This window comes from Mercenaria mercenaria, chromosome 18 (assembly GCF_021730395.1).
Source record: "Mercenaria mercenaria strain notata chromosome 18, MADL_Memer_1, whole genome shotgun sequence".
Taxonomy (NCBI): Eukaryota; Metazoa; Mollusca; class Bivalvia; order Venerida; family Veneridae; genus Mercenaria; species Mercenaria mercenaria.
This window is the reverse complement of record NC_069378.1, coordinates 45,912,758-45,939,679: the sequence shown is the minus strand read 5'-3', so window position 1 is coordinate 45,939,679 and position 26,922 is coordinate 45,912,758. Positions and strand designations below refer to the sequence as shown.

Here is a 26,922-nt window from a genome sequence, read left to right as displayed (position 1 = left end):
CACTACACATATCACTACGTAGACCACTCCGGCTATTATAGTTTTTGTTATATAAAATAAAAGGCGTGCTTTTTCATACAGAAGAAATCACAGGGTGACTGCAAAAATTGGGTTTTACATTTTAAGGAAACTGATTTTACATATGTGACCATAATTTTGTTTTTACATTTGTGACGCTTTTTTATTACATATGTCACCAGCAACGTTTTTACATTTGGAACAACTCGGTTTTACATTTGTAGGAAGTTTTTACATATACGGCAAAATTATTTTACATTTGTTACCATTTTTACATATGTGACAATTTTTACATTTGGGGGTCCTACAAGGACGTTGACATTCCTCCGTTAGCTTCGTATCCGCAAGCAGTGGTTTGAGCGTCCTACACTATAAACACTAGACCAACACTCCCCTTTCAGCAATAGTTAGAATTCAATATCGCAAATAATCGAAAACAAAAGATAATCCACGACCATTAAACTATGCGAGCGTAAAAGACCTAGAATGATATCATCTTGCACACTTTTATTAGTCCTAGTCCATAATGCAGTATTCACTTTTGAAAGTTAGCGAATCGTTTTAAACGGTTTAATTATCATTATAATGATTGTAATTCGATAGAACTCTTGCTCCATCGGGCATACTAGATAAAAGATCAATTAAAATTTCTATACTAGATTAATGCTCACTTTGACTGGATGTCTCTTACATAAGCACAATATCAAACACGGTAATTAGTTTTGATCAAGTTTATTCATTTTACATTTGTTATTGAGAACTTCAAATCTATTTCAGGTATTTAGTTGAACAATGAAGCAGTTAAATCTATTCTTCAAGTATTTTAAACCACCATGCATTTTATCGTACGTTTTGGTATGATCCATATAAGCGAGTTTAAAGTACATGGTCGCCAAAGTCAGAATCAACATTTTAATGCAACAGTAAAGAATAATGTCGTTCGTCGACTATCGTCACCGGATTTAAATGTCGCGCGTCGTTTCATTCCTACGCGCTTCACGGTACAAAATGTCGCATGTCGGTTTAATAACATTAGGAGTCGCGACAAAATTTTCTAGTTTGAACCTACAGTGTGCCGCTATTATGCCACTAACATAAAAAATATTACTTTTATATTAAAAGCTATTTTTGAGCGTTTAGGCCTTCCTGTAAAGTCATAAATTCTACCAGTGAGTTTTGGAGATTGGCCAGAAACGTGATTTGTGTCCATAAATCCATCCGAGCCTTTTATTAACATTTTACAATGACTTAAAGTTACTTTTTATATATTTTGTTGCAAAAAAAAACAACATGATAAATTTTGACTACCGTGTAATGTTTTCCACATCATTCCTGATCTTGATTTAGAATACCCTTAAAACAATCGAAAATTTGCATAATCATGTCGACTCAGTTTTATTCTTTACTGCGTTGAAAATGAACTTAAGCAATTATCATCATTCTTTATGAAATTTTGACTGCCGATTTTCAAAAACTTTTCCAATTGATGCCACTTTCCCTACGCATTTTGTGAACGACTTATGTAAAGTGATTGTATATAATATTTTAAAAGATCTAATATATATTTCGTTTAATGCGTCTTTAATCACTAAACTGGAAAACAAGCTTTTTTCTAAAACAAAATATGTTAACGTTCTTCTAAATAAATTGTAATTGATTCCTGTTCTATATTCGATAAATGTTGAGATTTTTTACTGCGCATTATCATTCATTTAAGGGTATGGTTGAACAATAGTTTGCACTTAATTTGCTACCGTTCACACACATTTATAAATAGGTTATACATTTAACAAAGGGTCTTGTATTTAACAAAAGAATCTATCTATAATTAAAGATTAGTGTCCCATGTTTTATAGTCTGTGCTTGAACGGGTGTTTATTTAAATCGGAATACTGGATTGAATGTAAAATCGTGAGAATAGTTTGGGTTTAACAATGGAAGTTCAGTTAAAAGTAAAAGATTTATTGACATAAGTGATAGTATTAAAAATGTCACTGTTGAAAAGAAAGAAAGGAAGGTAGCTAATAATAAAAGGAAATATTGTATCAACGCTTTGTTAATTATTGTAAGAATGTAAATAGTGCCATCTTTGTAGGTGCTGTAATTACTTTAACATTTCTTTTTTAAATCTAGGTCCGTGCTTACTTGCTAATTATCTACCAGAATTATCTGGGTTAATGTCTCAGCAAACCAAGATAAAGAGAGCCCTAATGACAATATTTTTATTTTGTTAATTGTTAAATATCACGTAAATACCCGCACAGATGTGGAAATGGCTGTTTTGTCTTGCTTTTTATTTTGATATCCTACTATTACTACCTAAATTGAACGAAGTTTCAACACGTACATTTCTACCAAGTTTGGCATAGAATGTAAATATGACACCGAGATATGATAAAATGGATGACAATAAAAATATTATCAAAATGCTAGAATAGTGTATTTACTTGTATTGACAAGTATGTATCACTAGCCACTTATAAAGAACTGTTTGTCGGCTGTTCTTTTGAGAAAAAAAGTACATTACTTGTCAAATCAAATTAAGATATTACTTAAAACAGAAAACCATTTACTTGTATTCTAACAATAACTACAGTCAGTTTCCTTTTCCACGAACAGTCATTTATTAGGTTATGTGCTTTTAGAGATAAGCGAGAACAATTAAAATTATAAGAATACTCATCTTTAAATGTGATGATACGATGCAAACCGAAGAATGGTATTCTCTGTTGACATTGAAGGGACAGTTTTGTCCAAGTCCAAACATAACATTTCCGACAAAGATGATTTACATACACATCAGTGAGATACTCATTGAAACAATATTTGTCTAATGTCTAAATAAAGCATGACTCTACAAAGGTAGCGACTTTATGACGACAATCGGCCTTCGCACTTTAAGTTCTTTGTTGCAAGCAGTGTACATAAATGGCCATTGGTATCGAGTGAAATTTTAACGTTTTATGGTAGGGGATTCGTCATTACACTCTTACGTATTCCCCTTACGCGATTTCAGTTTTTACGGGAAGTCATGTGCTAAAGCTGGTACCTTCACCAAGAAGATCTAAGGGGAACAACTCTAATTGGACCAATAAACTAAAGCCAACATAACAAGAAATATCTTTAAAAATGATGGTCGGCGAATTGTAATAAGGAAAGAAGTTTATGAATTTTTCATCTAACATTCATCTTTCATCTAACATTTTTCAAATTGCAAAACTAAACACCGCACTTAACAATTTAAATGGTTGTCTTTTAATTTTTCGCAAAGGTTTCGTAGGGTTGCAATTTTGTTCCGTTTGTCCTTAGACGAATAATTACAGCAGTAGTTTGATGAAGATTCATGAAGCTGTTCATGAGAAGAGGTCATTAAACGTGTATATATATTTAGCTAAATTGGTCCCTATCCCAATTTGTAACAAAATAGCAGGAGACCTTACGATATTGTTACACAATGAGTTTGATAAAAATCCATTACATTTTAGTGGTTAAATAATGTGAAGAAAGGCATATCTACTTTTAGCTATAGTGGTCCCTAATAGGGCCCAAGTTCCTATATAAAGCCCCTAAAAGGGGTCAAATGTCCCAGCTGAACAAAGTTGGCTGCGGGCCTAATAAAGATGCTACAAATCAAGTTTGGTTAGAATACATGAGAAAATATCAATTAAAGGATTTTTTTATTTATTATTTTTATTTATTTTTTAAAATAGGCAAACTGATCCCGCTTTAACAAATGCATATTCGCTATTCATGAATCTTTGGACAATGACGTCACACCTATAAAAAAGTGAAGGTCAAGTAAAACATACAATTGTAATTATTTCAATATTTCTGTTTCATAAGCAAAGTTTGACCGTAGTCATATCACATAGATAAACTGTATGCAGAGTACCATTATTTCAGTGTAATGAGATTCAATCATTATATAGCATATATATAATAAAACAGATTTCAACTGAGTTCAATATTTGCATACCATACTAAAGAAAAATATTCATATATAATAAATCAGTTAAATAATTTATAACAAATATATCAAAGCAAACAAGTACTCATTTTAATATGCAATCTGAATAAGTCACAAAAGCAAGAAACCTTTTCATATACAGACGACAATTGTAACAAGGAAAATCTTTTAAAAAGCACTTCTCTACATAAAGACGCTTATCACACCCTTATTCATGTGATACGCAGACCGTATTCAGCTCTTTCTTTAATTTGATATATGTTGGTAATTGAACAGGTTTTTATCATATTTATTATACTTACTTATCATTTTGAGATATATCAATATTCTTGCTAAATATACTGAGCCAAAGTTAGCTTTAAAACTGTGAACAGCGTCGTTTAGGATAAACGCTTTGTCTACATTTCACTCAGCGTAGCACAATCAACAGAGTGAAAGAAATTGACACTCTCGTCCAATCAGGCAGAGTGTTGCATAAATCTTCCATTTTGATAAATTATCTATAATGCGTTATCAAGTAGTTTGATTTGCAAACTGAAGTCACGTGGCATAGGTGACGAAAACGAATTTAGACGCCGTTCGCCGAAAAACAGTTGACAAGTGTTTGATAGTGAAAGAAATATTAAATAGGCCCTTTTTCCAGCATGTGATCAGGCAGATAAAATATGACCTACAATTGTTTGAAACACTTTGTATGCACAATTTTCTAAAGGCTTTCTCATGGACGACTGTTAATTTATATGTAGTGCTGAGGCCCTGTTAGAAAGAGTAGTAGTGTTTCATAATAAAATAAATTCCATTCAAAAAATTTTACGACCTAAAAAACGTCACCTGAGCTTTGGGATTTAAGCTAAAGTTATTTTTGTACTCAGTGATGATATCTTGGTATCACAAAGTTTGATATAAAATGTATATCCAACAATGAGAAAATTTAGAAAAAATATTAATTTGGTATTACATATACGCAGCAAGATAGGTTGTGCGTAATAATATTCATTATTTCCAATCGCCCTGAAAATGTTTCATATGCTGTTCATTTTGAAGCATTTCTCTGATTGTTCAGACGTACTTTGTTGAAAATAGTGTAACACAAAGGTTTAATGTCATCGAGTGAAATTTGAACATTTCATTGTGACACTTAGGTATCGCGACCATGGATTTCTCTCTGTATCGCGACCATTGACGAAAACGGACAAATCACGTATTGTCCGTATGCTATTTCGGCATTTTACGTGTTTTACGAAAATCCATGGTCGCGACCATGGATTTCTCTCTGTATCACGACCATAGATTTCTCTCTGAATCGCGACCATGGATTTGCGTAAAACACGTAAAATGCCGAAATAGCATACGGACAATACGTGATTTGTCCGTTTTCTTCATGGGTCCAAAACATTAAAACTTTGTAAGAAATTTTATTTATTGTTGCAAACAATGTAAGAGGGTAACTTAAGATATTCACACCAATTTACAAATTGGTATATATCGGTGTATACAACTGAAAATAAATTGCGGAGGCCTGTTAATTACAATTAAATAAAAAAATATCACCTACATTGAGTACATTCATAAGTGGATAATAATGATTTTAAAATGTTGTACAAGTTTATTTACTTTGCAAAATCTTTAATACCTTCTTATAGGCCATTTTTGTATTACATCTGTTAACTAAGCCATTTTTCATAATTTTAGACTCACGACTAGTCTTCGATTTTGAATTTACTAGAAAACAAGAGAAAGTTCAGTGTAGGCTCTTTCAAGATGTTGAAAGTAGATTAATCTTACACTATACTCTTTTGAAAGTTGTGGAAAATCTGTCAATGCAGGAGTTGCCCCTTTTGCTTCAGATATTTCTAGAAGGCCATTTTTTAAATATCGTGCATTTCTGTTTCTACATGGACATGAATTTGATTTTTGGGTTCTATCTACACATGTGCGCGTGAGCTATATTTATGCCCGAAGAATGCCGATTTGCACATCAAGAATACATTATGACATGGATATTTAAAGATTCAATATTCTTTATTAAGTGACGTAACCATATAAACGTTTCTTGTTACATGACACAATAATCTGATAAACTTAACATACAGACATGACAAGTACATACAAGGACTTGAAATGTAAAACTACATATACCATCTATATTAATTTGCATAAACTTGCACATGTGGAAGTACTGAGAACATCTCATATATTATCATATGAAAAGAAACAATAGTGCATACAAAACATAATCCATTAAAGCAGAGTTTTAGTTATAGCTATGAAAATATGCATGGGCCTGTATTTGGAGAAGTAAAAGGCATCATTTGGATTTTAAGACTTGTATCAAGCTTACTTACTTGATAGATATGTTTTAGTCGTATACTCTATAAAGTCTATAATTGAACCATGCCATGAGAAAACCAACATAGTAGGTTTGACATCAGCATGGATCCAGACCAGCCTGCGCATCCGCGTAGTCTGGTCAGGATCCATGCTGTTCGCTAACGGTTTCTATAATTTCAGGAGGCTTTAAAAGCGAACAACATGTATCCTGACCAGACTGCGCTGATGCGCAGGCTGGTCTGGATCCATGCTGGTCGCAAACCCACTGTGTTGGTTTTCTCATGACACGGCTCATATAAAGATATTTTAGAAGCATAAGACGCTGATAAAGTATGTTCATGAGAGGATTTTAAATGTTCAACACCTCTAACACCATTGTCATTGCGGAAATATATTACGCAGATATTATTTGAAAGGAAGTGAATAATTTTACACAACTCTGAGTTCAAATGCGGAGACACTTTATATAGACGTCACTTACAGGCTGCTGCAGTGATAGTCAATAAAATGTAAAAGAATATCCAGGAAATATAGAAAGCAGACAGACTGGGTGATTGAGTTTGTACAGACAGGTAATGACATGTGCAACACCCCTCAGGGCCCCAGCACAAGATTATACGCTATTATATCAAGCAGATATTGGATTGAGTCTATGACCCAAAAAGGGTCTGTGAATATAACCAGATCAAGATTACTAACACACGAAAACATTGAGCTCGCATGAATACTAAGGCATATGTACGATTTGCTGTTGTTCCAAACAATATTTTCAGAATATCACTACAAACCAGACAGGACATTTAAAAGAGAAATATTTCCTATCGATGTCGACAGTCATTTTGAAAAGTTTGGATATACAAGATTGAGAGCTGTTATAACATTGTTCAAACCCATTATATTACTAACTGCATCTATTTCAGCTTTTCCTAAAGTTTTGGTTCACGGCGCCGGAATACCATCTTATTCTAAAGAACTGGAATCTGAATTGAGGTCAAACCTTTTCACTGGCTATGAAGTTTTACAGAGGCCAGAAAAGACAGTCAGTGTGTCGGTTGGCCTTAACTTGGTGACAATCAACTCTCTGGTAATACTATGTCATTTATATATTATCGTTGTATTTCTATTAATATACACTTACATGGCTGATAAGCAAAGGAAACGTCAGGAACGTAAATTTAAAGTTGTTCTGTTACTATTTAATAGTAAACATAATTACTTTATGGACATTTCGGAGCATGGTCAAATGATTACTTCAGAATGGAAACCTGTATAGTCAGCTCTGCGAAAAGACAATTGATAAGTGCTTCTAAACGTCAATGCAGTTATTCACTTGGCACTGAAGGGACCATATATGAAAGAAGAATACATCTATAAAATCTGAAACTTTGGACTGGTTATCTTTACTAAACCAATTGCCTTTAAACTATATAATAAGTATATATATAATAGAAGCAACTTTGGGATGCAGTTAAATCATGATCAGTCGTATTCTCCATTTCAATATGTCCGAAATATAATGGAATGATACCGAATTTAAATTGGTAATAATCGCATTTTACTCGGGCTTTATCATAGACTTCCTGTGTAACATTTCAAACTTTAAACTTAAATAAATTTATTAAATTCATATATGATATTTCAATGAAACTTCAAAATTGTGTTGTCTGTAGCATCATCCTGGTCATAATTGTAAAGTCACTATATGTTTATTGTAAAAAACACTTCGTTTTACCCAAGTGAAAGCAGGCAGGTACACGAAAATGCAGCTCCCTGATTGCTCAGGTAGAACCACTGATATCATGATAAAGTTATTTATAGTTTATACAACTACAAATCACATATTGTTTTCAGGACATAAAAGACCAGATTTTGTCAACATCAGGATTTTTCACAATGGTAAATAATATTGTTTTCATATTATATTTCAATATACATTTTGTTGACCTGATATTTCGTTTTTCATAAAGTGTTGTTAAACAACAGCTATGGAATTGTTTTGCAGTGTTTGTACCAGTGTATTGCTTTGAATTTTACAAATAATTTCGAAACAAATTAAAATGAACTACTAGTAAATATACTTAAAACTTAAAACAAATGTAGAATATTCAATATTGATCTGTTGAATACGTAGATGATATTTGAATGAATACACAGCTAAGAAAGCATGTTAGACAGACGGTGTGCTTACAATTATTGATGCACGCGAGTGTTTCCAACCTTATATACAATATTGTTTATTTGCCTAGATGAGAAAGATAAGAAAACTTCTTGTGGGTGCGACATATATCAGATGCAGGTGATTGAAATAATAAATAACGTTGTCGTATGTGAATTCAACAATTTCTTCGCGTTAATGTATGCTTCGTTTACGCTTTGTTAACATAAGAATTCGTGCCAAATTTTAATCTGTCTAATATCAAACAGTATCGAATAACAATAGTATACTACAACATCGTGCACCTGTGAATTACGAATGAAACAGAAAAAAAAAAAACAACAACAGTGGGTGTTAGATTACCGGTAAATCGTGATACCCACTTTGTTGAAGCTGCAATACCGCAGTACGATTACACGAGAGAGCGGGTGCTTATTTCGTGACGCACAGCTAATAATAAATTTAAATACAAACACATCATTAAGAACTGATAAAAACTCCTTTGTTGGGGGTGTGGTGTGGTGGGGGGAACAAAGTCATCGTAATAATTTTTAACGCCACGACATATACTCTGTATGAAAAAAGACAAAATAGTGACGCCACATGAATCAGATAGAGCATGTCTCCTCTCCTCTTTTAGGATATGGGATACCTTCAAGTAATATCATGCACATTTTGGCATGTTTGTTCCATATCTTTTTTTTGCTTTAAGGTGATTGATAGTACGTATGACTAATTACGTTGTGTGTTTTCGACCGCCATCAATTTTGCATCGTGTTCAGTTGTCATTCTATTGCCTTTAAATGAATATTAATAAATTTCTCTTTATAACACTACTACAATGTCATGGTTTCCTTGTCATATAAGTAAGATAAATAAAAGCCAGTCAAATTAATAATCATTCAATTCTTATTTTAATAGAGGAAAATGGTTTAAAAACGATAATGGACTGAGCTTACTGTATGTGTAAGCAGAGAGTAAATTGAATGTGTTTATTAAAATAGGAAGCTTCTCCCGGTATACACTGTACAACAGACATTCAAATGTATGATTCATGATTCAAATTTATGATTCAAAATGTTGATAATAGCTGTTGATTTGGCTGATAAGAAATGCGTTGAGTTCAATACATATTTATCATTGAAAATATCTCTTACGCCTTTGGGAAGCCCTTTATTTTAGCGTAAAACTACTGTTATCGAAGTTTTCAAAGGTGTTTCTTTTCTTTACCTGTTTTATCGCTTTTATATCTTAAAAATTGTTACTTACTCTCTTATTTTCAAATATCTTTATTCCCAATTTATTATCAAAAAATGTTTGCTAGATCTTAAGACAACAAACTTTATCTCAAAATTATTTAAAATTTATTTAATTTTGCCTTTCGGGCTCCGTCATCAGCTAATCCGTCGGAATTTTGCAGATGTTTTACGAAGAAAATTATTTTTGCCATAAAGTTCATTGAAATATAACTTGATTTTAGAAATGGGTTGACGGTAGACTTGACTGGAGCTCAGAATCAAATTACTCCAGTGTTACATTTCTTTTCTCTAATGAGAAGAATATGTGGCGTCCGACACTTGTAATAGAAAATAGGTGAGCTAAAGAATGTTGTAGTGTGCAAAGCTTGACACTTTACATCGCCTCTAGAGTCTGGAATTTTCACGATTTTTGGAACTCTTTGTTTTTATAATTATACTTCTACGAAAAGAAAGAGACCCTCACTTCACACGAAGTATAACGAATATCATGGATAAGATCTAATATATACCGGTCAAAAAGTACATAATTATTAAAATAAACATGTTTTGGGGTTCTTTTAGATAGAACAGTAAATAGTTTAAAAATATTGATAATAATGGTAAAATGATTTTAAAGTCCAGACTTGTAGAGGCTGTGTTTTTCTATTTCTCGCATGCGCCCAGTCGTCTCAGTATTGCTTAAACACACCTTTAATGATTCTGTGTATATCTACGTTGCTGTATGTATTTATCCTGTATATTAATACATCAAAATATCAAATATTTTCAAAATTAACAGTTTCCTTCTTTAATCATGTCTTTGAAGCGAGCTGTACTGTAAGGAAGCGTCACGTAAATTACATTTTTAAAATGCTACGGATATTGCATATAAATGCCAATTTGTAGCGTTCGAAGTACATCTTTAAATGTTAAGCAATAGTTATCGTGTACATGTAAAATTTCAGTGACATTATAAACACAATTAAACACATAGTTCCATCATTTAACATTTTCAAAGATCAATGTTTATTGTACAGGAATTTAGAGACCATATACGGAATTGCCAAATAGCGGTATCACAATATCATAGTCTCTTAGTAGGTTATGTATATCTAAACAGATGAATATATATTGATCTGTCGAATATGTCCTTGTAACGGACATCACATATTTATGTCACGTGCATTATAATATGTGTACCATTATAATATTTATTTATATATATTAATAACAAAATTGTTCAAAAATGACATAGTGTTTACTTAACTATTGGAAAGGGTTAATTGCAAACTCATAGATAAGATGGACGTGGAAATGACCAATTGAGACGTACATGCACGGTCGTTTTCACAAATATTTCCTTTACGTAAGAATTATTTTTAAATAATACTTACAATGATGTAAAAATGTTAATCAATTGTAGGCATGGAGTGACCAAAGGCTTGACTGGTCTTACAATAGCAACTATTCAAGTATTAATTTTCTTTTTTCTAATGAAAATTATATGTGGCGACCGGCTATTGTCATTGAGAATAGGTGAGCAACAAATGATGATAAGTTTACATGTACTCTTGAACCGACTTAGGTGCTTTTAGTGTTTTATTTCTTAACATTTTGCTTTAAGAAAATAATTTTTACTACAGTTTGCTGTAAAAATGTAGTCAGTATGTAAATGGTTCGTACAGTGGTGACTTGCTACTAATGATTTTAACATTTTGCTATTTTCCTAGTGATAATATTTTAGCAATACATTTTGCTATGACGTAGTTGTTACATAGATGGTCCATTGAATGTGTTACTAGTAGTATGTGTTTCTAGTAATTTTAACATTTATGCAAGCATCTAGTGATCAGTTTCAATTCCCGGGGTCTAAAAATGTTTTATAACTAGTAATAGATCTGTTAGCGGTCATATAGGTTTCATATAGTAAAATTATAAAGCTAATAAATTTTGCGTACTTTGTTTAAAATCTAAAACGAATATCACTCGGAAGCACAGAGAACAAGGCAAACAGTGAAAAGTGTAGATTTTTGAGTCTGTTCATGAGCTGTTACAGTAATGGAAGCTTCAACGCTGCCTACGCCCCCAAGCAACGGCTTAAATAGTATTCAATATTAAAATCTAAATGAACTGAAATCAATAATCCCGAAGGACCTGTAAATATAACAACACTGAAATGAAATCGTGCGCCTTTACACGGCCAACATACAGCACTAAACATCCGCTGTTGTGAAGAAGATCAAATATGAAAAGTAGATCCATCAGAAGCACTAAGAACAAGGCAAATAATGAAATATGCAGACTAGGTTTGATCGAGTCTGATCAAGAGATTGAAGTAATGAGAAATGCAACAATGCTCACGCCCCTAGCACCGGCGTATAATAAGCAATATTTAATCTTCAAATCTAAATGAATTGAAATCAATGCTCCAAAAGGACAGAAAAATTATGCTAATGATGTGTTATGTATTAAACCTGCTATGGTAAATACAACCATAAAAATTTTGATAAGTACCGACATAACATATACTGTTTATCACTGAATTGGCCCAACCAAACTTTTCGAGGTTTTTGCAAACCATATTGTTGGCAAAATTTTATTTTCACGCAGTTTTGAATCACCGTCAAGAACTTTGCGACTTCAAGGACATATGTACTAAATCCTAGCGCCACCACTGGCTGCTGGTAATGAGGAAAAGAGCTATTGACATTTCCGTGGCGCAGCTATCACCAATATCAAACTGTAAATGTTTACATTCTGTCTTATACTTTTATTGACTATATTCATTTAAAAAATGCGGAGAATGTAGTTCCGTGTAAGAACACATGTATTTCCACAAGATGACTGTAATTCCATCAAAATATCATACAGATTGTGGCGTCAAGAGATTTTCTCCTCATTCGCGAAATTGTACATTTTCTATCTGTCTGTATTTGATGCATAGACACACTATAAGAACATTAAATGCTTGCAAATGGACTAAATATGTAAAAAGGCAAACATTAGCAGAGCAGTAATGAAATCTCCCTTGAAATAAGAATGCCAGTAATTTTTTAAAAGTGGTGGCGCTATATATCGCATCAGTGATGACACTATACAACTGTGGTAGCGCTGTGACTGTGGTATGCGTTTTCAGTTTAATTGTGGCTACCAACGTACACAAATACCTTGTTTAAAATCTGAATAAATTAAACAGTTTTATTTCTCATATAACCAAAACATCTCCAATCAACAGCTTAGCACGCAATACTTTCAATGATGCAAACTTTTCAATATCAGAACTATAAAGGGAGGTAAATAAAAAAAATGTTTTCAATAACACTATATTTTATGTTTTCTTCATTTCCATTGATTCTTGTAAAACACACATGTTTATCATATTAAAAGTATAGGGGCCCATACGGAGACAAAGACTCTCACCACGAGTAAATGGCTTTCAGTAATTACTTCATTATCATGTCCATCTGTCATGTTCCAACAAGCCTGCCAGCTCAGGTCCCTAACCCACCAACCCAAACTACATAGAATCCTCTTTCCCACCATAGCTGAAGCAAGACCATAAAGGTGCGTGGCTAAGACTATGACACCGTTGCTCTGGTGTGACTGAAAGTAATAATTCATAAGACATTCTCACTTAACCTCTGAACTTTATATCTATCTAATTATTCTCTTTTTGTGACTTTAATACTAATGTGTCAACTCAAATCATGACACAATATCTAAAGTAACATTTCATGAACGAATCCAATCTATTTTTATCGAACTTCTCATACCATACTGGGCACATTATTATAAGAAAGTGAAAGCACCAAGAAGCCTATATATCTAAGTAGCACATTTTTTGTTGAATAAAACTACTCCAAATGTTAATAAAATTAGCAGAGAGGGATGCATTCGGAGGTATTGCATGCTCCATCACCTGCCTTGGGTGAGCTATGGTAGCTTTTCAAAACTGCTTGAAATCAGATTACTTTTCAAAAGCTAAAAGTGTGCATTTGTGTTATATATTTCACTCAAGAAATATATCGTTATACATATCTCATCCGCTGAAGTCCATATCTGCATTGAATCATTATATCGCATACATGTAAGTATAATCAGCATGTGGAGTTTTCCTGACCGCAACTCTGAAACCCAATGTATACATTTTGTTTTTCAAGTATTTCCAGAACATTTATTAATATTTCTGAAATTGTTTCTCTTTGTGAAAAAGGCAGGAATTAGCCGATTTATCTGCCTAATAAATGACAGAGTCCTCACGTGCACCAACCACTCCTCCTTTTTGCTAATATTTCCAAGTACTTCATCATATTCATTGTCATGGTTTGAATCTTCTCATATCTTTTTGAAAAACGGCGTTAAACCTACAACGAACAAAAGGAACAAGCATATCTTTTTAAAGCATTTCTTGATATGAAAGAGACGGACTTGTCAAATTTTTTTTACATGAAATGTGATTTCAGTTTTATGCCATTTTTATCAGTGAAGAAATAAGCCCTTATAGACTGTATTTTGGAGGAGTATGTGTTTGTGTTGTAGAACTTGCCATCAGTGTTCATCTGAATTAATTCATTCGGATTAGCTTGGCAAGATATTTTTCTTCTTTAAACCTGTTAAGAGAGGTCTTCTTTTCCGTTTCCGCTGGAGAGGTCCCTTCGCAACGAACGAACAGAATGTGCATGATACTTTAATATATAAAAAGTTTCATAATGTTATTAAAAATTAATCGTTCAATTAGTAATATTCAGACACATGTTTCTCTAAATTCTAAAATCACTATAAGCATAAAAAGAATAAAAAACTTAATGACAATCCCTGTAATCATACCTTATTTTTCAAGAATAGAACAACTTATTTGTAGTCAGACCGTCCGCCACAGCGCCGCCACTATTTATTAGCACCATCACTAGTGCGAAAGCGCTACAACTCTTAAAAATGCTGGTGTATTTTCTTTATGGGAAACTTTATTAAAACCCTTTGTATGCCATTTGAAATGCGCTACAATGTTCATATAGTGTGTCTATGCATCAAGACTTAGTTAAAATGCATACACATGTCAACATTTGCAAATTTTGGAATCAGGAGAAAAGCCCTTGACGCCACAATTTGTATACTTTCTTAACGAAATTGCTATCAACTTAAAGTAAAAATGTTCCTACGCGGCACTACATTCTCCTATTTTTGAAATAGGTTATATCAATGAAAATGTAACGTATAATATGAATTGAACTAACCTGTTTACGTTGGAAACCGAAGATAGCTGCACCACAGAAATGTCGATTACTCTTTTCCTTATCGCCACCTTTTGGTGGTGGCTCAAGGGTTTAGTAGCCGTGAAGGGAAAATATCAAAAGTCAACTCAATTTTAAATCAATTTGAATCACTTGAGTATATTGAATATGAGCAACAAATGATTTACATATATTTATATACTAGGATGATAAAATGTAGGTATTATTTGTTTCGAAGGTAGTTCTGCACGTTTGGATCGAAAAAAATTTCTAGAATGTAGAATTTATTAAAGTCTGATTTTTCAAAACGTAATAATATACCTAGTTATTTCAACGAATAAGAGAAGTAGGATCGAGTGCTTGATTTTTTTTTTTGCTATACTGATTTGAAAAATTTGGACCTCACGCGAAAACAATCATAATGGGAGTCTTTGGGAACGTCATTACTTTCATAACGCTTTCGCGAATAGAAATATTTACAATGTCGATTTTATCACAGTTGTAAATAAACGCATGATCTATAATTTGATGAAATAAAATGTATAGATCTGTGTGTTTATAATTGATATATCTGACTATGATAAAAGTGAACCGGACATTTCACACTAGTTTTAACACAGTATTTTGATTTTGTTAACGTGTCATATGTTTTAATATCATATTGCGACTATAGAAATATAGCAACAGTGCTACAATTATAAAGTTACTCACGGATGTCAGTTAACTGATGTAGTGATTTTCATTTCCGTCGGCCGAATCCAGGCTTTATTCTACTTTTTACGCATAAATGACGTTACGCCATCATTTCTGGTTTATCAAACGTGCAGAACTAGCTTTATAGCACACGTGCTAGCACACGTGCTATATTCGACTTAAAATTGTGTTTTATGAAAAATTAGATTACGTTAATTATAAACGCTACCCTCCGTCTGAAGTAACGTTATCATGGGAATGACATATTGTTTTGACGTGTCAATGTTCAAAAATGAATGACAGGACAATATTTACTGAGGTCGATTATAAACCTACATGCTGTATAAGAAAGGAAGGCCAACGGCTATCAATTTGTTTCCGAATGAAACAATTTACAAAATGACATGCATTTTAAAAATGATATTGATATTATTGTCATGAACCTGTAACCTTATTTTAGAGTTGGGAAGATCCTAGACTGGGCTGGTCCAATGATACTAAGTTTTCAAATATACAATCACTCTTTTCAAATGAAAACTATATGTGGCGACCAGCTATTATTATTGAGAATAGGTGAGCTAGTTAAGTGTATATAATACTAATGTCTAGTATATTACTAATTCATTAATTGAGTAGGTGCTTACTGGTTAATTACAGGTAGCGTAGTTATTCCGTATATTGGGTTAATAACTAACGAATACATAGTTTCTTTATCCGGTTAAACACTCCTAAAAGTATAAATAACAATAATTAAATCGAATATCGATTACTTTAGATATTCAGTATCTTGAAATTAAACTGATAAACAAGTATTCTTAGATATGTTGCAGGTTAAAGATAGATATATATTCTAAGCAAATTATAAACTTATTTACATGTAGGTAATAATAGAAGTGGATTATAAGGCTGGCCTAATAGTGATGAAATGTGTACTAACATACTAGAAAATGCATGATTTAATGTGAAATTGATGTAATGTTACTATGAATTGTAGCCTTTCTTCTTTGATACTGCCGTTCTCAAATGTCACTGACATCACTAATCACTGTCTCGCAACCGACATCATGAAAATGTACAAACCCATATACTAATTTGGCAGAAATAGAACGTTGGTCCCCTTTTATTAGTTTGTTTTTGAAATGTTTGCATATGTTACCGTAAAATACTTTAACATGTTTATTTCTTTTGACTGAAAATATATTAAAACTAGCACAAATACTCGCGCTGACAATATTGCGTGACAAAAGCTACTAATAATACTTTTTCATTCACATTTAGATCAGCTATTGGTGATCAAAATTGACATACATTGGAATGGAACAAACAGAACATTTAATCATTTATGTTGTTTCTTTTCCATGTTCTCTCGATGGTATAATTAGAATAAAACACGGGAAATTAATAGATGTAACAAGAGCATTAAAAATTAGCACGCATCGTTTTTATAGTTGTTTTAAAGGCTCTTACTATCATGACAATGTTATCGAAATAACGAACTATATTGTGATCACTATGTTCTGGTCAGAGAGTTTAAACCCCTACCATGGCAATGCAAGGACTTACAATTAATTTTGGATTATTAAACACGGTTTCTTCTGGCAGAGACAACATGTACTGTATTAAATACACTAAAGCATTTGAGCATATCCGGTTCCCCATAGCTATGATTCAGACGCTGGATTTTCCCTTTTCTGCAGGCATGGTCTTCATGATGAGTTTTGTTTAATATGTTTAGATATTTATAGAAGGGGCCTGTTTTCTGATATAAAGTTTTACACCACACCTATCGTGCATTTTGTGACAGTTGTACTTGTAAGTGGTTCACTTTGCGGACGCGTATCATAGATATTGTGATTTTGTGGTTTCGAATTAGGTGAATTGCGCTCCATCAAACTCACATGTTGATTTTAACACTGATAGTGCAAAGGCAATGTCCAGTTGTGTTCCCTTAATTGTTTTGCATTCTTGTCTACACATTTTACTTTTGATTTAAAAATATGTAATGTTTGTGACAATATTGAATACTTTACATATAGATAGTGGCTAGTTTAGAAATGTTGCTCTCATGTAAAGTGGCCAATTTATTGACCTGAAATAATGTATAATAATTATGTATATTACAAGCAGCAATGGACAGATTCGAGACTTAGCTGGGCCGGTATAGCAAACTATACCCAAATCAGATTCTTATTTTCAACTGAAAAATATATGTGGCGCCCGGCTTCCTTTATAGCGAACAGGTGAGACGGTCACTATGCTTTGGTTATTTACACATGCAAATCAACCATAGGCTACATGCAAAGTGTGTTTTTAGAATAAGTTTGTTCAACCTTAAAGTTTTCATTTAAGTTACAATATTTCTTTAGTAAAGAGTCACACGTTCTACTCTAAGTTGACGTAATTTTCTTGAATCATGACATCATGTTTCATCATTTCATACAACTTAGCACTGTTTAGAATTGTACTGTTCTTTTTTCTTTTTAGTTCCGTTCAGTTTTCTATAGAATGCGTAATTAACCTTAAAATGTTTACTCAAGATTATTCTCTTGATCCATTTTTGTTTCTTTAAATTACTTGCACATTGCACATAAAGTCTTTTTCACGTTTGGTTTTTCTCGTCCGCAAATTGGTTTCGCACGTATACACATGTAACACAGTTAAAGCAGGACCAAAGTCTTAACTTTATTAGCGTCAAACTCTTATTCTCTAACTAAAACTATATGTGCCAATTTAAAATATGTGAGAAGACAAGATTTCTATACTCTGTGACGATTGTAATTAAAAGAACATAATATCTGATTTCATTCGTCGGCAGCCTCTGATTAATTTGGATAATTTTGATATTACATGTGAAAAACTGGTTTGTAATGATTCGAAATCAATGAGCACTGGTTAGGCCATTGCATAATGAAAACATGTAAACAAAAGGCGCTAAACCACACGAAAACAAAAGAACAAATTATACATAATACATTAAATGTCATTGTTAATGTTACCGCAAGTGTTATTCACATTTTATCTTTTGAAAATTTTATATAATAATCAGTAGTACACCGCTGCACAGTACTAACCTTTAGCCTGCTAAATATCTATAATAGACTGGTCCATCATATCATTCAATTTGTGCAATACAGTTCATCATTTCGTGGGTTGTTTACAGATAATTTACTGACTGAATAGCGAACAGTGCAGACCAAGATCAGACTGCACAGATGTACAGGCTTATCTTGGTCTGCACTGGTCGCAAACTTAAGGCAGAATCACTTACAACAAGCAGGCTAAAGATTAACACCTTATCAATAAAATCTGTAAAAAGATCCTTTGGAAGCAAAGAATGCAACCAAGAATAAGAATAGCAGACTCGGTTTAATTTAGTCTGTTGACGAAAGGTACTGAAATGTGCAACCTCTCACACCCCCTATATATTATTATTTTATAAGATATTGTTACCTCAGACCCATAGTGACCAATTTTATCAGATAGAATATAATACATACTGTTAGATATAGTTTTATATTCTAATAGTTTTATACCCTAGTTATTTAACTATTGTATTTAGTCACTCTATTGGAACAACATTATGTTATATGCACATTATAACGATGTTGCTAACGTTTTACATGAAATAAATGTTGCCTTTACTAATTTATAATGTAGTATTATCAACCATGTTTTGTATCTATTCATATAAAACGTTTAGAATGTATTCTAGATTGATATAAAAATTCCAAATTATTGCGTTTAACGTTTAGAATTTTAAGTTTACCGATTAGAGATTAAAATATATTTGGATATATATATATATGATATAAGGTGTATATATTTTACTGCTGAAGATACTACTTAAGCATTTGTCACTTCGAGATGATTTTCCAGTAGCGTTTTCAAGGCTGTTTTTTTTTAAACAAAAATGATAATGTGGACACAAGTCCGTTGACAAACTAGGCAGTTGTGTCAGATGGTCTGAAACTTACGAAAGTCAGATCGTTGGCATGCACTTTATTCAGAGCTGCTGAATTTATGGGTTACTCACAGAAGTGTAAATTTCAAAGTTTCGATCTGTTGAATAATAAAATGTTCACCAAAATAATTATTGTATATAAAATCAAACAGTAAGTGACGATTATTTCGTTATACTGCTTTGCTTGCTATTGACAAGTGATAATGATATATTCTTATGAACTTAGTGTTAACGAACTAGAGGTATTTAGCGACGAGAACTGGTTGATAAGAATAAATTCGGCTGGCAACGCATACTGGACACCTGGTGGAATATTTGAAACCAACTGCGATGTTGACATTACATACTACCCGCTTGATACACAGACATGCAGGTGAGTCCTCCATTATGATAAACAGACTTGCATGTGAGACCTTCATGTAGACAATTGAGTCCTTCATTTAGATAAACAGACATGCAGATGAGTCCTCCACCTAGATAAACAGACATACAGGTGAGATCTTCATTTGGATAAACAGACATGCAGGTGTGTCCTTCCTTTAGATAAACATACATGCAGGTGAGACCTTCATTTAGATACTATCAAATTCTAGTAAATACAAACGTATCATTTAAAAACAAGTTCAATATTTTTTCTTCCGACGCTTACACTTATACTTAATGATTACAAACTAGAGTAAGTAAATTTGAATCATTATGTTTGGAAGCAAACAGATTTAGTAATGTTCAACAGAAGTCAAATTTCCAATGTTCACTTTGCTTTGTTGAATGAATTCTATTGTTTCTACTAATTACGACTTGTCATCAAGATATCTTTCATAACAAATGTCACATCAATCAGATTCGTCTCTTACATTTCTTGATGTCTTAATTAATTGCTTAATATATTGCTTCCTAGCATCGTGCTGACAACTTGGGCATACACTTCAAATGAGATTTCGTTACATTTTGCATCTGATCCTGTCACAACCGACAACTTTAGCGTAAGTAAAAAGATCTTCTTGTAATTGTGTATCATAGTTTTTGATGTGGCTGATAAATATATTCATATGATTGCGTTATCATGTGTTGCTCTTAGTTTTATATAATTGTCATAAATACTAAACGTGTGTAAAAAGTGTTAGTAACGGAGTATTTTTGAAGTGGTTTAAAATGATTTCTTGAATGTATATACCAATCCAGCCAGTCCGTACATAGATAAGGGAGAAGTTTTTGTCAAGAAACTGAACCAACGGTACTGTAGATCGGGCGCCCGTTTGTTTTTTTTTTCTCAACATGCTTTGTGATTTTCAGAGTATAAATTCATGCAGTATTGATGTCATAATTTATATAATTTAACTGTTCTATGCAGTAAGTCCGATTAAAAATAGACTCATTTATTTTTACAACGTAATAGCCCAATGGTGAATGGGATTTGATTGAAACCACAACATCCTCCGAAACAGCTACCAAATCGCCACAGGATACAAATAACTACGATAGGTAAGTGCTGTCACACTCAACGCACATCACAAAAACCTAACTTGATCATGACTTCCGCTTATAGGAGATAACAATACATGCATTCATTTGAAGATATCGAACAATGTTCAAGTATAATTTACATATCGTTTAGATAGATCACCGGGAATAAAAAATATAACGAGTAGCAAGGTTATTAACAACTACACAGGCAACCTAATAACGGTACCAACAAAAGAACATAATATAGAAATATTTTGATCAAGTCGTTTTTAACAAATTTGAACATCTCATTAAAGTGTTATTTAATGTGGACCTTATGATATCAATTTGATTCCTGACTTTCAAAACTATCCGAAAACATGCAACTGTCTTAAATGTTTATGTTCTAAGCCTTTATTGTTTTTGCAGATTGTATTTCACGTTAAAAATGAAGAGACGTCCATTGTTTCATATTTTGAACACTATATTTCCTGTGCTACTGATGGCGTCCCTGATTGTGTTTGTATTCAAACTGCCTCCAGAATCTGGAGAACGAGTAGGCATGTCGCTGACAGGTGTTGTATAACATGAATTTCCGTTACTGTAAAATTAATTTATAGGTCTGGATTTTCATGGAAAATGACCTTCTCATGGTAATATCAATTCATGGATTTTGACTCTGTAAAATAAAGCAAATGGTGAATTTTATTCGTTAGCTTGGGCTTGAACTCATGTATGGACGAAATTCTATAATCCATAAAAAATTATTCCCTAATGTAAACTTAGTAATTTTATAGTTAATACCTTAGTAATGTCAGGTTAACCCGTCAAATTTTGTCAAAAGTTTGTCTTTTTTATCACACATTTTTGCACATGTTGTTTTATATTTTTATACAGTTCTTCTCGCATATGCTGTTTATTTGACGCTGATTGCCGATAACATTCCCAAAACTTCTTTGAGTACCAGCATACTTTGTAAGTACCAGTCTCGAGCATATCAGTATACACAACTAGGTTGTTTTATAACCTGGATTTTAAAGATATATAACTGCTGTAATTTGTTGTTGTTTCCCCATGGGTGCTTCAGCAGGAGAGTTAAGGTGTGTTTACATAGACATCACGTGATGTTGGAACATACTTTTGTTTATTCGCGTTCCAAAGTCAATGCACAACGGTCCCTTAAATCAATGCATTTTCCTTAGCTTTAAACACGTGTTATGCTTCAAAAAGCGTTAACATATATTTTTTCGTGCCAAAGCATCTTCTTGAAGATTTTCGTTATAATACGAGCTGACTTTAGAACCAACCATTCCCTCAGGATTTTACAGATGTCATATCGCGATAAAGAACATTTATTATCTGCACATACTTTATTAGTACAAATACTGAAAATTAATCATTTTGTTATAGCATCTCCTCATTTACATATTTGCCCAAAGAATTTATTAATGTGACGTTTTAGAAAATACACAATAGTTTAAGTTGATTGTTTAGTATTAATGAATTAATTGATAACTATTAACCGAAATGCTAAATGACAATTATTACGTTTTTAACATTGATCTATGTTATAATGGTCTTACGTAGTTATTCTATCATTTATTTGTGTACAGCATTATTATATACATAGCTTGTTTATTCCATCGATTACTTTTTACGCTGATATTACATTGGTTTGCTTAGTTAATCATTTACTCTTGTACAGTATTGTATTATTTTTCTATTTCATCATTTACTGGTATTACAATTATATAGCTTCCTTCTTCAACCATGTACTTGAGTATACTATTATTACATGTTTTCTGTTTCATGATTTATTTGCAAACATTGTTATTACATAGTTTGTTTATTTCATTCTTTACTTGTGTACATTATAATTGCATAGTTGATTATTCTATATCTTTTTATGTACAAAGGGTAATTATTTCAATTATAAGCATAAAAATGTTTTCAAACTCTTACGTGTTATGCTTCAAAATGATTTTCTGGTCGATTGTATTTACAGTATTTATCATGTCAAGATTTTATTGCTATATGTATTTACAGCCACATATCTTACAATTATTCTGATGCTGAGTACATTATCTGTTGTTTTCACCATTGTGGTGCTGGACATTTATTTCAACCATGATGATGACGAGGAACCGCCGCGCTGGGTGCAAACATTGACTAGAGTATTCCTCGTGAAAATGTCTATGTGGAAAGGTGAGAATAACATCATACATAATGTTATAATAACATAACAAGGTGATACAAAAAGAAAACAAAAAACAAGCTAGTTACCAAATAACATATGAATTTAAAGGCAATGGATATTGAACTGAAACTTGTATAATACATTTTAAAATGAATATGTAAAACATTTTTTGCAGCATTAGGTCAGGAACGAGCCATTCGTTCTCATTGTTATTAATTTAAAATTTTGATGAATTAAGAAAAAACATGATATTTTCAGCAGCATAAGAGGCAGATATTCAAGTTATATCATAAATATGGTTTGAAGGTTCTGCGACTGGTATGAAAGTAATATATATATTTCCGTAGTCGCGTATCTTTTCACAATCATTTAGTAGTCCGAGTTGTGAAATTATTGTAAACTGTCACAAAAGCATCATCATAGTATCCCTGTATCACAATTTCAAACATGACGTATTGCATACATTCCGCAAATTATAACATTTTAAAAAGATTTTAGTCGCGTTATTTTATTTCTTTATATTTTGTTAGCCACATTCTAGCTTTAAACGTACAAAATAGCATAAAATGTGACACTCTGTACTGCTTTTGAATAATATTCTTACACTGTGTATGCTTTTATACTTCTATTTTAAAGCGTTTAAGTAATTATTTAGCTATTTTGAAATAGAATGAAAGAAATTAAGCAGTTCTATATTTCAGAATGGATCGGAAAATTTAGTGTGCATTGCAATGAATGCACCATTATCTTAAAAACAAAACATGCAAACCAAATTTGTCGTGTCTTTACCTGTATCTTATTGAATCTGTGTGACTACAAATGTACTATTGTTAACATAGTGTATCTATTTCTTACAGGTGAAAAATGTTGTAGAAGGCTAAAGGTCAATCCTAAGGAAAGGTCTACATTGACGGCCTCCACCGTAAAACTCCCTTTAGATGACATGGCACATGATACTAATGCAAAAACACGCTTTAGAGGTACACATATGGAGTTGGTTGACGTAGATCAGTCTGAACCTGACCAACAGGATGAGGACGATGTTAAACTGTATTCGTGGAAAGAAGTCGCTCTCATACTGGACAGATGTTTCATGTATTTGTTCATATTTCTTGTTCTTGTCACAACTGTTGTTTGTTTAGGAATACTTGCTTCAAAATAAGTTTTTTTTTGTATTTTAAATAATTCTTGTTTGCCTCACAACAAGAAAATTAGATGTTAAAAAACAAATCACAGTTGTCATTTGTGTAGGGTTACTTACTTAAAAACAGGGCTTTGTTTTATAAGAAAATGATTATTGTTTATTGTCTGTTAAGGTGTACCTCCTTCAAATACATTTTGTTAACAAAATAACCGTTTATGTGGTTTAACTGTATGTTGAATATTTTGTTAAAGCATGTTAAGGAACGTTTTATTTCATGTTGATTAATTATGATGCGAATTTGTGTTTAGTTCATGTTAAGACGTGTTGCTATTGTAAATATTTGTTCACCTGCTTATAGAAATCTGATTGATTTTTCATTTTTGTTCCAAGTTTTGACATGTTTCTTATTTGTTGTTATTGCAATTTTGTGTCAATTTGTTTCGCTATTTTTATTAAGTTTTTACTTGAGCAATTTTGTGTCAGTTTGTTCCCCCATAATTATAACCTTATAACTGAAGTAGTAATTATGTGTCAATTTATGGCCCCATATTTACTTACTTATTACTGAAGTAATTTTGTGTCATTTTTATCTTCTTATCGTTATAACCTTATCTGCTGTTAGTTTACTTTTATCATGTTTATTTACGCAATGCTGTTGTAATTTTGCGTGAGATTTGTTTCTATATTTAATTTTTGAAGTGTAGTGCCCCAAGATGTATGCCAAAATTAAGCAAATCAAACTTTTTCTAAATAATTGTATGTAAGCAAATACGTGTCATTGAGTGAGGTTCTTAGCAGAAATCGTTAACAATCATAACTTGAAAGATTAATATAAAGTTAAAATATTTGTGATTTGAAGTTGAATGAGCTAAGGTTTTACTTTATATTACACTTTCAAAATATGCCCTTAAAATACTTGATATCTTAAAGATATTGCTGCCTGTTGTAAAAAAAATACAAACTCTAAGGTTTGCTGGTGTGTTGCCATAACACATGTAAATCGTTGACGTTCTAAATGTCGTATCTCTGGACATAGTTTTGTTTTGCTTTCCTTTTTATATGTGTATAATAAGTCTTTGTAAACGGCAAAATCCACTCGAGTTGCACTTAACACACACCACCGCTGAAACGCAAAGTGATAGATGGTAATGGTCTCCGTCCGTCCTAGCGTGCATCCGTAACATTTTTGTCAGGTGGATAACTCAAAATCTACCGAAAGGAACTTTGTTAAACCTTCATACAATAACAGAGAGTATTGGTAGAAAAAGTAAAGTGCATGAAACAACTCATTCTTCGTAGCTTTTTTGGTTATCCTCCCTTTTGATATAACAGTATTGTCCGGAACGTAACCGTATAACTGTGAAAGGGATTTTATTAAAGTCTTTGTTTGTTTGTTTTTGGGTTTAACGCCGTTTTTCAACAGTATTTCAGTCATGTAACGGCGGGCAGTTAACCTAACCAGTATTCCTGAATTCTGTACCAGTACAAACCTGTTCTCCGCAAGTAACTGCCAACTTCCCCACATGAATCAGAAGTGGAGGACTAATGTCACATACTGACAGATGAAATTGTGACAAGTGCAGGGTACAACAACCATAGCTCTACCTTGATTAGTTTGTATTTATCTCCTCTGATTTACCTCTATTTGACTAAATCGATGTCCCTAAAAGCTGAATTTGATGACAGCATTTTGTAATTCAAATTTCTGTCAAATCGGATTTCCAATATTGCTATTTTTATTTCCATCAATCGATTTTTATTTGAACCAATTAGACGAATCATTTCAACAAACGTTTGGTTAAAAGGGACTAGACTCAGATTTTGCCTGAAATATTTTTTTCTTTCGAATGAAATTTTCATTATATTATGAACAGAAAAAAACATGATTTTTAAAAGATGTTAAATCAAAGGAAGATCACACCAAAGTCGGTAATTGAACCCAAGCCAACGCGGCAATATTTTCTTGACTTCTCCACCAATGCACCGCAGAGGAACACGTACTTATCGATGGTTAAATATAAAGCTTTATATTTCAGGCAGTTTACCTCCGATACACCTAACAAACACTTTTTAACTTTAAATGGATAAAAAGCAACTAAATCAGTAATTCCTTTTCTATAAACTTTCTTATTTGAATTATAAATCCGTAGGTGATAATCACATATCTAAAACAGGAATCCAAAGTTAAATACATATTTTTTTAATTGCTACTTTCACTTTCAAAATGTTGAAAGCAAGGCTCTGATTGGTCAACATGAGTCTCGTTAATTAAAATGATTTAAATCAGACTGTGCCTTACTTTTTACTCCAAACTATTTACAGGATTTTGTTACACACTGACCATGGGCATTAAGCGAACCGTAATTCTACCTTATTTACCTTTTGAATTATCTTCCTTTATTCAGTATACTTATCTATTACTCTTAAAATGCTGAAGATATTTAATTCAGTCTATATTCAAAGACGGAGTGATTTGGGGAATGTGCAATGCACGAGATCGATAAATATATTATACTTACTTTCTGAATTATATCCCTCTGTTAA

The 26,922-nt window shown here is 32.4% G+C and overlaps 1 protein-coding gene across 3 annotated transcripts in view; it reads left to right on the top strand.

Annotated features, from left to right (window-relative positions):
• LOC123538338 (acetylcholine receptor subunit beta-like) overlaps positions 1–26,666 on the top strand; it is a 37,467-nt gene extending 10,801 nt beyond the window's left edge. The window contains exons 3-12 of one of the 3 annotated variants that reach the window (XM_045322361.2): positions 7,237–7,400; positions 8,168–8,212; positions 11,133–11,245; positions 19,821–19,967; positions 20,493–20,577; positions 20,991–21,076; positions 21,467–21,612; positions 21,935–22,012; positions 23,084–23,242; positions 24,092–26,666. In XM_045322361.2, coding sequence (XP_045178296.2) covers positions 7,237–7,400; positions 8,168–8,212; positions 11,133–11,245; positions 19,821–19,967; positions 20,493–20,577; positions 20,991–21,076; positions 21,467–21,612; positions 21,935–22,012; positions 23,084–23,242; positions 24,092–24,396 — 1,328 coding nt within the window. In that variant the 3' untranslated portion in view covers positions 24,397–26,666. Of the gene's footprint in view, positions 1–7,236; positions 7,401–8,167; positions 8,213–9,951; positions 10,065–11,132; positions 11,246–17,760; positions 17,874–19,820; positions 19,968–20,492; positions 20,578–20,990; positions 21,077–21,466; positions 21,613–21,934; positions 22,013–23,083; positions 23,243–24,091 lie in introns of all 3 variants that reach the window. The other 2 variants (XM_045322360.2, XM_045322359.2) reach the window with 2 other exon arrangements.
• Positions 26,667–26,922: the final 256 nt, after the last annotated feature.